We start from the raw sequence: 12,986 nt of genomic DNA, 5'->3' as shown, positions 1-12,986 counted from the left end.
GGAAACATCCTACTTTCAGACACAAATACAAGGTGTTAAACCTATTTCACACAGGATCTTAAAATGAGTGTTTTCACGATACTAGAAAGTACAGTCCCCTGCCCCGCCTCCAGGCGCTGCGAGTGGATCAGGGTTCATCGTGACCCACCCCTCCCAGTAGCGCCCCGCCCATAATCTGAAACCGGAAGTCCCGCCTCTAGCATCGTGCGTGCGCAGTCTAACCCGGAAACGTTCTCCGAGGTCTGGTCGCACTGCAGAGCGTAAACTTATGATTTTTAGGGTAAATCAGTGGTAGGGGGTCTCACTTGTTCCACTGTCAGGGTCTCGGAGCTACTATGGGCCTAAAATCCCAGCACCCGGCCCTCCCCTGCAAGCAGAGTCACACGGCGCCGATACTCGTCGGGTTTGTTTTCCTTTGTGTTTGAATTCGCTGAGGCTGGTCCGTTCCCTTGGCTTCAGTCCAGGTAGACACCGCCTTTCACTTCTTTTCCCGCCTAAGACTGTTTAATACCTCTTTCCCCATCACTCAAGTAAAGTCCTCTGGAGCGAAATGGATTCCCGTCGCCCCGCAGCTTCGCCCTCGCCTTCTCGGCCCCTAGAGGCCGCGCCGGCCACCCGGCTCCCGGGGAGGCCGCGCCCTCTCCACGGTCCCGGGATTCCGGAGAGCCCGCCCCGCTCCTGAGATATTCTCTCTCCCAGCCCCTCTGTCCTCGCGTCTCCTCAGACCGGTCCTGCCCTGCAGACCTCCCCTTCCCGTCAGCCCTTCCTCTCACCCCACGTAGAGGGAGGTGACCTCGGCCAGCCCTGTAACACCCAATGTTCTTCGGTGCCAAATTTTACCCTATGGCAAATGGTCTCTTGCTGTAGGCGGGCATCTTACTCGCTGGCCATCCTTGTAAATTCATGGGCTAGGCGATCAGGCGAAGAGCCGGATCAGAGAAATAGGAAAAACTTGAGGCAACAGAATGAAGGAGAAGAGATCGGAACATAGAGGATGGCTGAGTGACTTGTAAATAGACTGTAAAAGGAAAGCGATTACGCCTTGAAAGGAGCAGATGAATCAAATAGAGAAATAAATAAAAACCTGGATCTCCAGGGGTTGGAGAGCACCAGAGAGAGGGGGGGGCGTGGATCATCAGTAGGGGGACAGGTAACAGTGGTGAGGCCCTTCACACAAAGAGTCTGCGATAGGGTGAAATGTGAGACAGTGGCCTTCAGAGCATCGTGGTCCTGGGAGAGGACAGTACAAAGGGTGATAAGGAGAGCCGAGGAAAAGGGAGGACAGAGAGGGAGCAGAGGTGGGGGGCGAAAGAGGCAGAAATACTTAGAGATGTAGGCAATCGAGAAGGCTTGGGGGAGAGAGCCTCAAGAGAGGGAACAGGTTGCAGGTTGCAGCCAAGGGCAGGAGAGGTGTGAAGGAAGAAATAGAGAGCGTAGGAGCAGTGGGAGAGCAGGGGAAAGAGGAGACCCAGAAGTAGAGATAAAATAGGAAAACAGATAAAGAGAATGAAGTGGAAACACCTAGGAGTGTAGGTAGGAGGGGAACTGGATCCAGATGGGTGCTGAGGTCTTTGGATGTGGCTGATTAATTTCAGATGTAGCTTTTGTGGCTTTAGAATGTAGTAAATTCAAAAGTTGCTCAAATCATGCAGGTGAGGATGAGAACTGCAAAACTCCTATCTATAAGGCCTGTGCACATTTTGTGAATGTATATTTTAGGTGCCCTGTCAGGGGACATTCAACTTCAAGGAATCCAATATGTTGCATTTTCTTCCTTTGTGTGCCATTTCTCAAGGATGCTGTGTTCCTTATCAGTTCCTGGAATACAGTAAGGAGTAGAGCTGCACACAGTTCTCAGGACTGAGATCATGGGAAAGATCACCTGCTTGGATTCCCTTCAGTGACTCTCTTCAGCGACCTTGTACTTAATAGACTATCCATTTTGTTGCAACTGGTGGAATTTCATTCTTTTTAATGGCTGAGTAATCATTTTGCTGAAGATATATAAACATGCATTTCTGCTAATAAAATACCCTTGTTCCACTAGAGACTTGGGTCCCCCGTGTCCTCCTTTCTGTCTCCGGCTACTTCGGAGCATGGAAGCCTACTGAGCTCACTTTCTTGCCGGGGCTTTCAAGACCTCTTCTAGAGGACGCCCCGTGCCTTCGTGAGAGGTACAAGTCCTGTGTATGGGCTTTATTGGTTTTCCATGAAACCCGAGGGATATTGCTCTCTCTCTTTCTCTCTTTTCGTCGACTCCAGTCCCCAGGTCCCGGTGTGTAGAAGACCGCAACAGTGCCCCAGGTGATTTCAATCTGTATCCCTCACAGAGCATCAGGACTCTTGTCCCCTCTGAGTGGTGCTCAGTCCAGACTTCACGTTTCATTGATGAGGCATTTTGCACACCCATGTCTTGTACCCTCTGACCAGAAATTCCCTTTCAGGTAGTTTGTGTTGGTCCACAGCTTGATAATGTTTAAGGTGCCCCAGGTGATTCCAGTCTGCATCCCTCACTGAGCATCAGGACTGTGAGTCCTCTCATCCCTGAGGGCTGAGATCTGGGTTGAGGAGGGGGCGCTCAGCCCTGAGTGGGGATGGACCAGGGCCTGGAGTGTGACCTGAAGGGGATCGTGGGGTCAGCTGAGGTGCCCCCTGCTGCTGTGTACGTGAGGCCTCACCAGGAGGGGAGTGTGATCCGAGGGAAAGTGCGGGGAAGTCCCGTGTTGGACTCTGCGGGAGTTGACTGTCCTGAGTCCCTCCTGAGACAGTGGCCACAGGGGACTGTCTGTTCCCCATGGTGAGGGCTTCCCTGTGTGTGGGGTTATGGTGCAGGAAAGGGGTGTGTTGACTCTAAGCATTAAACAGCATGTTTTCACCTTTCATGATAGACCTCTGACAACTTGTGTTGCCTGAGGAAGAAGCCCTGAAGTTGAAGAAGAGGAAAGGAGAGGAGTCAGGCGTGGCTCTTTCTCAGGTAAGGTCATATTCTCAGTGGATTCTCAGTCTGTCCTTCCTGAAATGCCCTTCTCTGGACTCGCTAATTGTGTCTGACTCTGGAGTGTCCTGTCTGACTCCTGTACACGCACACTCACCCGGGGCCTTCCCTCAGGGCCTGTCGCCTCCACTTAGATCCCGTCTCCCCATGACCCGTGACCTGGCCCTTGTGAGGACGTTCCCCTGGGCACCGTCCTGGGCAGGGCTTCTCACCCACGGGTTGGAGACGGGGTCTCAGTGCTGTTGGGCAGCAGGGACTGTTTAGGGCCCATCTGGATGCGCTGTCTGCTCTCTGTCAACCAGGGTAAAGAAGCCGTACGTGGACCTCAGGTATTAACATGTACAGTACACGGTAAAATCTGCAAAAGAGGCCAATGAGGGGAAATCATTTCTGACTTTTTATAGAACATTTAAAACTAAATGAGCACCTCCTTGAAAAATTTTGGCCCTTTGGGGTCCCTTGAGATTTTCTATGAACTTTAGCATGATTTTTGTTTTCTGTTACTGCAAAAATTGCCATTGAAATTTTGATATAGATTCCATTGAATCTCTAGAACACTTTGGTAATGTGTTCTAGAATATTACATCTTCGAATCCATGAGTATGGCTATCTTTTTATTTTTCTATCTCCATGGACTTCTTTCAGAACATTTACTAGTTTTCAATGTACAAGTCTTTCACCTCCTTGATTCATTTGTTTCTAGGTATTCTACCCCTTTTGATGCTATAGTAAATAGGAAGTGAAGTGAAGTGAAAGTTGCTTAGTTGTGTCTGACTCTTTGCGACCCCACGGACTGTATAGTCCAGGCCATAGACTGGAATTCTAGACTGGAATATAGAATTCTCCAGGCCAGAATACTGGCGTGGCTAGCCTTTCCCTTCTCCAGGGGATCTTCCCAACCCCGGGATCAAAGCCAGGTCTCCCTCATTGCAGGCAGATTCTTTGCCAACTGAGCCACAAGGGAAGCCCAAGAACACTGGAGTGGGTAGCCTGTCCCTTCTCCAGCAGATCTTCTGGACCCAGGAATCAAACTCGGGTCTTCTGCATTGCAGGCAGATTCTTTACCAACTAAGCTATCAGGGAAGCCCATAGTAAATAGGATTGTTCTCTAATTTTCTGTTGGCATTGTTTGTTGTGTATAGAAATGCAATTGATTTTTGTGTGCTCTTTTTTTTGGCTGCGACTTTTCTAAAGTTGTTTTTTAAGGTAGTAGTTTTATCTTGGAATCTTTTTGGTTTCTACATGTAAAACCTTGTCACCTACAAAAACAGGTAATTTTACTATTGACTTTGTACAGGGATAACTTTGAATTTTTTTTGTACAGGGATAACTTTGAATTTTTTCTTGTCTAATGTCTTTGGCAGAGATGTTCATTAGTGTCTTGAACAGTAGTGTCGAGCATGCCTCTTTCTACTACTTGTTGTAAGCTTTTAGCAATGTGGACTTCCCCTTTAGTACAGCTCTGAGTGCATATCATCGATTTTGGTAGGTTGTGTTTTTATTTTCATTCAGATGCTGTATAACACTTCAGCCTAGACCACCCATGGCTGGCTTTTATTTGTGTGTATTTCATGTATTGTCTACAAGTATGAAAAATCCACATTGATTGGAGGACATTATAATTATGTGAAAAAGTATGAGGAATTAAAATTAGAGACACACAATTTGCTCCATATCCCTTCGCATAGATCTGTTAGAATACATACTGCAACTGAATTGATCCTTATCCCTTTTTCCTGTTCTCATTTTCCATGAGAATAAGAACTCTCCTCAGAGCCCCTTGGTGAAATGTATTTTCATTTCAGGGATCGTTGACATTCACTGATGTGGACATAGAGTTCTCTCAGGAGGAGTGGGAATGCCTGGACCCTGCTCAGAGGACTTTGTACAGGGACGTGATGCTGGAGACCTACAGGAACCTGCTCTCTGTGGGTGAGGATCACTTCCCTTTGAAGTGGGGATCTGTTTTAGGGTATCTCTGCATTTCCCTTCTTTGCCTCCTGGGAACCCCTGCCTTGCTTGACTGACTCAAAGCCCTGTTGGCTCAGACATGAAAAGCTTCAGGATGTGGCATCAGGAACTTAAACCTAACTTCCTCAAAAATTCTTCCCACTTCATGATACAGTTATTGCAGAACTCACTCTATATTTAAAGCTCAATGACAAACTTTTAACAGTCCCACTGTCCTGTTTCCTACTCAGGTGTGTTTTGAGTTAGCCATTCTAGAAAGTGAGCTACATTTCTGCATTATATACTGTTCCCTGTGTATTCTGAAGGAGGCCAGCAGAAGGGTAAGTTTCTGAAACGTTTTCCTCGACCTCTCCGTTGTGTCCTCAGTCCTTAGCAAGATAAAGAACGATGATTCTGGAAAAGCCACAGCAAATCACTTCTTTCTTCTTATGTGTAGAAGTTTCTGTTGATCATAGTGTAGCAAGAGGCAGAGCACGGGGCTGTGGGGACTGACATGAAATCATAGATAAATTTACCATCAGGTTAAATGCTACGTAGATAAATCCACAACCACCGTCAGCGAGCATCCATGAAATTATAGAAGTAGTTGTCAGGGGTTATTGTGGTTTTCAGGACCTGTAGCTTCCCTGCATAGTCTCTGTCCAGTTTTCAGAATCATTCTTCCTTGTCTTTGCCAGTGTGTTGGTCTTGATCCAGGAGACATGCATGTTTGAGATGTGAGCATTTACTCGTTTTTCCCCTTACAGACTCTCTTGCTTCAGCAAAGTACTTATCTGATGCCTTCCTGCTACCGGAACTGTTGGCTGGGAGGGAGATAGCCTGTCTCTGAGATACGTTTTGTGATTTTGATCTCCTGGAAATGTAATATAAGTTCAACTCTAGTGCAGTGACGGCACACACTTGGTACGCTGAGAATGGTTTTGAAAACCTTTGTTCCCAGTTGCCACTTTCCACAATTACAAGTTCGTAATGATCATCTCCAGTGGGTCGTAGAGACTCTTAGTTTTCTATGAATGCTTAAGGTAGTAGCGGATGTACATGGAAGAAACAGAAAATGTGAAGGTCCCACACTTGCTGGTTAGTGATGTTGAAAATATTTTCTTTCTCCAACTTTTACTCTATATTCCAGCTTTAGTGAAAAGTCTTTCTCATTTTTCCCATTTTCTAATTTAGTTTGTTTGTTTTTGCCATTGTGGTTCTAGAATTCTTTATGCACCCATAGCCATGGGTTCCCCTAATTTCTCAGTATCCTTCCAGCAAGGCAAGGCCTTAATGAAGATTAGTTTAGCCAAATAAGGTGTGAGTGGAATTAATGAATTTCTCATCTGAATGACCACATTCCTGTTTCTTATAAATGACAATATCACACCCAGCAATGTTGCTTTTACAGGTATACCCAAGAGATTTGAAAACATCCATATAAACATCTTGTACAAAATGTTCAATAGAAGATTTTTCATAATAGGCAAAACTTTTAAATTGGAGCTATTATTTGTACACATGTAAAGTTCAGATGCAGATCCTTTTATTTTCCCACTGTGAACATCCTTTTGATAGGCACCTGTTTTTCAAAATCCTTTCTTCACTAAATTGCCTTGATACCTTAGTCTGGTGGACTGCTCAGATGGGGAGTCATGCTAATAATATGTTGTCTTGGGAATTCTCTGGCAGTCCAGTGGTAAGAATTCTGCAGTTTGACTGCCGATGCCCCTGGTTCAATCCCTGGTCAGGGAACTAAGATCCTGGAAGTCATGTGGTGCAGCCTTAAAAAAAAAGAATATTTTGTCTGTCTGTAAGTTCAGATTCACACCTTCTTTCTCTGACTGCTCGTCAACTGAGGTCATGTATGTAAAGCCCTGAATCACTTCTCTTACTTGAAGAATTGTGATCATCTTCCGCATGCCTTTAAAAATGAATAAGTAGAATTAGATGGCTGAGCATAGTGTGTTTTTAAAGACTCAAAAGTTACTTTTATATGAAAAAAAAATCAGTATCCTGTTGAATTTATTATAGCATCACTTTGTCTGCCTTATGTCTTGTATCTCTTTCTTTTGCCGTTTGTTTGTAGCAATATTGTGCATGCATACTCAGTTGCTCAATCATGTCCGTGTCTTTGTGACTCCCTAGACTGTATCCCACCAGGCTCCTCTGTCCATGGGATTCTCCAGCCAAGGATGCTGGAGTGGGTTGCCATTTCCTCCTCCAGGAGATCTTCCCAACCCAGCAATCAAACCCATGTCTCCTGTTTCTCCTGCATTGGCAGGCGAATTCTTTACCATTGAGCCATCTGGGAAGTTTTTTAACAATATTATGTCTGAACCTAATTAAATAAATTGACATGTTGTTCATTCTTCATTACATATAATTTGGAGCCAATAAACTATATATTTAAACTTCCTGCATATGTGCGGAATTGCTCTATTTACTGGCTCTTCATATAACTAAAGAATGTTTCATTTGTTCACATTTCATTTATTTAATTTTGATTTGCAGATGATGGTTTTCAGAATGTTTTATGCTACTTCATGGGTATACAGATATACGCAAGGTACTTAGAAAAATATTTAGCTTTTTCAAAAGCTACTTTATCAAATTCTTCATTTTCACAGTGCTGTATTTCTTTCTCAATTCTGAACCACCACTCATTTAGGGTATTCATTAGATAATCTAGTTTTGGATTATTTAGTCTTAGAATATAGTTTATGTTCTTTTTCATTTATTCATGTGTAATAATTAGGCAGAATATATATATATATATATATATATATATATATTTATATATATGGTTTAATATTCTTTTCGCTTCACTTAAAGAAGACCATAATGTTTACATGTAATTGGTATGCGCTTTGGTGTTAATGGTTGAAAAGTACACTTTGTTTAATATATAATGGAAGTTTTTCCAATATGCCTGTTTTTGTGATAGGTTATTTGAAATTAGGGTGCCCTAAAATTATTAGAATTACCTCTGATCCCTTTCATTGTAGTGAAGAATCATTACTTTGTTATTGCTACAAATTCTATGATCATGGTTAGGGAGCTTCATAACTGCTTGACATAGTATTACTTTTGGTATACTGCTGTGCATTTAACAAACATTTATTTATAAAAATTTAAATGAATTGAATATATACAGTTTGTTATATCTTGTAGATATCTCTTACAAACCTGTGATCAAGAAATTACAACTGAAGACAAACTCTGATAGAGGAGAGGTATTCAAGTCATGGATACTGGCAAGACCTGAAAGGAATGAAATGGACCTTTCTTACCTTAGGGTCATTCAGGAAAATATATATGACTTTCAGTCTAAGCAGAAAGATGAGGAAGAAAATTACAAAGGAATGCTTATAACCCATAATGAAAATCTCACTGATAATAAAGATCAACATGATGAAAGTGTTGCCAGAATCAAGCCTATTGAAAATTGGCTTGCCTTAAGCTTTCAGGATGAACTGCATATTTTTAAAAGTGAAGACAAAACTGATAAATTCATTCAAGCTGACAAGATTCTCAACAGTTGTGTCCCATTTTCACTGCTTCAAAGAATTTCTTCTAGCGTAGAAATGAATGTTTCTGATATATATTGGAGTAATTACATGCACCCTTTAATAGTGACACAAAACCAGGAAGCACAGAGGGAAAGACTTTACAAATGTGGTGAGGATGGCAAAATCTTTCTTCAGAGATCAAACCTCAGTAGACATCAGGTCATCCATACAGAGGAGAAATTACATATATGTGATGTATGTGAAAAAGTCTTTAGTCAAAATTCACACCTTGCAAATCATCAGAGAATTCATACTGGAGAAAAACCTCACAGATGTAATGAGTGTGGCAAGCTCTTTGGTCAAAAAACACACCTTACAAATCACTTGAAAATTCACACTAGAGAGAAACTTTACAAATGCAATGAGGTCTTTAGTCAAAAAGCAACCCTTCCACGGCATCAGAGAATTCATTCTGGAGAGAAACCCTACAGATGTAATGAGTATGGCAAGGTCTTTAGGGAAAAGGCAACCCTTGTGTTTCATCAGAGAAATCATACTGACGAGAAACCTTATAAATGTAATGAGTGTGGGAAGTCCTTCCATTACAGCACAAAATTTCGTGGACATCAGTTAATCCACACTGAAGGGAAATTATATAAATGTGATATATGTGACAAAGTGTTCCATCATAATTCCAGCATTCCAAGACATAAGAGAATTCATACTGGAGAGAAACCTTACAAATGTGATGAATGTGGCAAGGCCTTTAGTCAAAAATCAAACCTTGGAATTCATCAGAGAATTCATACTGGAGAGAAACCTTACAAATGTAATGATTGTGACAAGGTCTTTAGTCAGAAAGTACACCTTAGACGTCATCAGAAAATTCATACTGGAGAGCAGTCTTAGAAATGTAGTTAAGTGTGGCAAAATTTTTCATCACAGGTCAACCCTCATTCAACACCTGAGAAATGAGACTGGAGAAGAATTATAGTATTGTGAGGAATGTGACGAAGTCAGTAGTCAAAATTCAGACCTTTCAGTTCATGAGAGAATTCATAATGGAGAGAAACCTTTCAAAGGCAGTGAGTAATGAAAAGCCTTTACTCAGACCTCAACCCTTACTACGCATCAGGGAATCAATACAGATAGTAAACCAAGTTAATGGATATATGTGGGAAGATCTTCATTTAATACTTACATTTTAAAATCATGGGAAATTCATGGTGGGGAGAAACTTGTGCACATTCATGAGTGTGGCATGGCTTCATTTATTATAAGAAAATGTGTACTGGATAGAAATTGTAGAAATTTTATAACTGTCTCTGAATCTTAAGTCAAAATTTGTACTATAAAGTCCACCAAAGAATCATAGTGGAGAGAAACTTTATTAATAAAATGAGTGTGACAAATCCTTTGGTGTACTCTCAAGTCTAACTTACTGTTAGGTAATCCGTGTTTGTGAGGGAATTTAAGAAATGGTTTTAGCAGGTGTCCACCTCTTAACTTCATTTGATTGGTCCTTTTGGAGATAAATGTGTTTTAGACAAGGAATTCAATCACCAAAGAATACATTCTCGCTTCCGGGTGGGTGACATTCAGCCGGCCAGTCAGGGCAACGGGCTCTCCGTTCTAGGACCACGGCCCAGTTTGTCCGTAACCTCGCGGAGAAGCCCCCGGCGCTGGTCAACGCTGCTGTGACTTACTCGAAACCTCGATTGGCCACATTTTGGTACTATGCCAAGGTTGAGCTGGTTCCTCCAACCCCTGCTGAGATCCCTACAGCAATTCAGAGCTTGTAAAAAATTATCAACAGTGCTAAAACCAGTAGCTTCAAACAGCTCACTGTTAAGGAAGCTCTACTGAATGGTTTGGTGGCCACTGAGGTGTGGATGTCGTTTTATGTTGGCGAGATCATAGGCAAGTGTGGCATCACTGGCTATGATGTTTGAAGACCAGTTTTTAACATGTGATTATATTTGCTTTATTATTCAAGTGTTCTTGTACCATGTGTGAGCAGACTGATACTTGAATAAAATAAGACAATGTGTCAGAAAAAAAAAAGAATTCATTCTCAAAATTACCTCACCGTTGGGGTGAACACTAGAAAAACTCTTACTTGGGTCTCACTTTTCACCAATAATCAAGTAATCTGCACTGCACAGAACATTACAAGTGTATTGAATTTTGCAAAGCTTTTAGGTTGTTTCTTAAACATCCAAATCACCAAATACATCATCCTTTAAAATGCAATGACTGTGGCAAAATTTCACATTATGACTCCCTCATCACTAGATTTCAGCATATATATCCTGGAGAGAAGACATGGAAATGTGTGTGGCAAGGATTTTACCCAAAGGTCAGAAAATGGGACACAGGGCTTCCCTAATGGCTCAGTGGTAATGGATATGCCTGTCAGTGCAGTAAACATGGGTTCAATCCCTGATCAGGAAGATCCCACATGCTGCAGAGCAGCTGAGCCCATGTGCTACAACTGTTGAGCCTGTGCGCCACAACTACTGAAGCCCACACACCCTAGAGCCTGTGCTCCTTGCAACAAAAGAGAGGCCTGCATACCGCAACTCGAGGGTAGCCCCCACTCGCTGTTACATTGAGTTCAAGAATAAGGCAAGATCAGAGAGTCCATTGAAGAGGAACACTTCAAATCCATGCGTAGAGGCACAATGCAGGTCTCACAATGCACTAGACATTTCAATATACATCTTTCATAGAAACCACACAAAGCAATACCTGTGTTAAGGCTTTTTTTTTGTGTGTGTGTGTGCTAAGGCTTGTACAAGAAGATAGACACTCTGAAACAGGACTTACTCTGGAGAGGAACTTTTCAAATGTAATGAGTATTGTAAAAATTTTCATCTGGTATCCACACCTTTTGTGTAATAAGTGCACCTATACAGCTCAGAAACTAGAAATTTACCAATCATGGAAACCAGTGCGTCCTCAGCATTCACTGAAGAACTTATATTGCAGAGAATCCTTTCAAGTGTGATGATGTTGGTAAATTTTTTGAGTAATTCTCTCAGCAGACTACACATTGGAAAATTTAATACTAGGAGTAAATAAGTTATTTCTCCAAGATTGTGGTGGTGGTGGTTTAATCACTGAGTTGTGTCTTGACTCTTGTGACCCCTTGTACTGTAGCCCTCGAGGCTTCTTTATCCATGGGATTTCCCAGGCAAGAATACTGGAGTGGGTTACCATTTTCTCCTCCAGGGGGTCTTCCGGACCCAGGGATTGCACCTGCGTCTCTTGCGTTGCAGGCGGATTCTCTACTACTGAGCTATCCGGAAGAGCCCATTTCTCCGAGATTAGTCTGAGATTATTACACTGCAGAATCATTGCAAGTGACAATATGTTAAAACTAATGACATATTTGCTATATGAGAGAAAGGACATATGTGGAAATGGCCCATTATCTATATATGTAATTACTAGAGTCTTTTTGAACTGTTTATACCTTTCTTTTTTTTTTGTTTTTTTTTTTGTTTGTTTATACCTTTCTACCTGAAGTTTGAAGACTGTTGATCTTATGAGTTCATTACAGCTCTTTTATGATAGTCTGAGAAGAAATAAAAAGAGGGGGCTGACTTCATTTAGTGTGGGTGATGCATATCCTTATTTCCTAGAAAAGGAAGGATCTTAAATTATCCAATTGAATACTGTGTGAATTAGCATCAGAGAGGGACAAGAAGTAATATAAAAATGTGACATGATTAGCCATGCTTATTATTCAAGGGTGCCCTTTGGAGATAGGTCACAATGAATCATTAGACAGAAGCATCTGCCAATCACTATGAACAGATCAGCAGAACCTTAATGGACTGAACTTTACATGGGAAGAAAGTGAAAAGCTAATAGTGATTATGTGGTAGCAACAATACACATGGAAAGGCGGTGACATTCTGCATTGCTTGGGAATAGCTGTTCTATACATGTGATTAATGAAAAATTAGTCTTGCTCTTTGAAGTTAAAGAGAGGGCAGTTTTTGATTGTGAAAGAGAAATGTAATCCAAAGTGCCAGAATCCTGTGTGTATATGTTCAGTTCAGTTCAGTCACTCAGTCGTGTCCAACTCTTGCAACCCAATGAACTGCAGCACGCCAGGCCTCCCTGTCCATCAACAACTCTCGGAGTCCACCCAAACTCATGTCCATTGAGTCGGTGATGCCATCCAACCATCTCCTCTGTCGTCCCCTTCTGCCTTCAATCTTTCCCAGCATCAGGGTCTTTTCAAATGAGTCAGCTCTTCGCATCAGGTGGCCAGAGTATTGGAGTTACAGCTTCAACATCAGTCCTTCCAAAGAACACCCAGGACTGATCTCCTTTAGGATGGACTGGTTGGATCTCCTTGTAGTCCAAGGGACTCTAAAGAGTCTTCTCCAACACCACAGTTCAAAAGCATCAATTTGCTTTTTTCCTTACCCCCAGCAATGGAAGAGCAGACTCCTAATCACTGGGCCATCAGGGAAGTCCCTCAATCCCTCATCTGGGAACTAAGATCCCAGAAG

General features: G+C 42.3%; 1 protein-coding gene across 1 annotated transcript in view; it reads left to right on the top strand.

The window, feature by feature from the left end:
- The first annotated feature begins 202 nt into the window (after positions 1-202).
- Positions 203-12,986, top strand: part of LOC122420477 (zinc finger protein 665-like) — a 40,839-nt gene continuing 28,055 nt past the window's right edge. Inside the window, 6 exon segments of the mRNA XM_043435602.1 lie at positions 203-403; positions 2,889-2,974; positions 4,801-4,927; positions 8,120-9,375; positions 9,377-9,402; positions 10,094-10,255. Of these exon segments, the coding sequence (XP_043291537.1) occupies positions 4,894-4,927; positions 8,120-9,375; positions 9,377-9,402; positions 10,094-10,255 (1,478 nt within the window). The 5' untranslated portion in view covers positions 203-403; positions 2,889-2,974; positions 4,801-4,893.

Source organism: Cervus canadensis, chromosome 18 (assembly GCF_019320065.1).
Source record: "Cervus canadensis isolate Bull #8, Minnesota chromosome 18, ASM1932006v1, whole genome shotgun sequence".
Lineage (NCBI taxonomy): Eukaryota > Metazoa > Chordata > Mammalia > Artiodactyla > Cervidae > Cervus > Cervus canadensis.
This window is presented reverse-complemented; position numbering and strand designations above follow the sequence as displayed.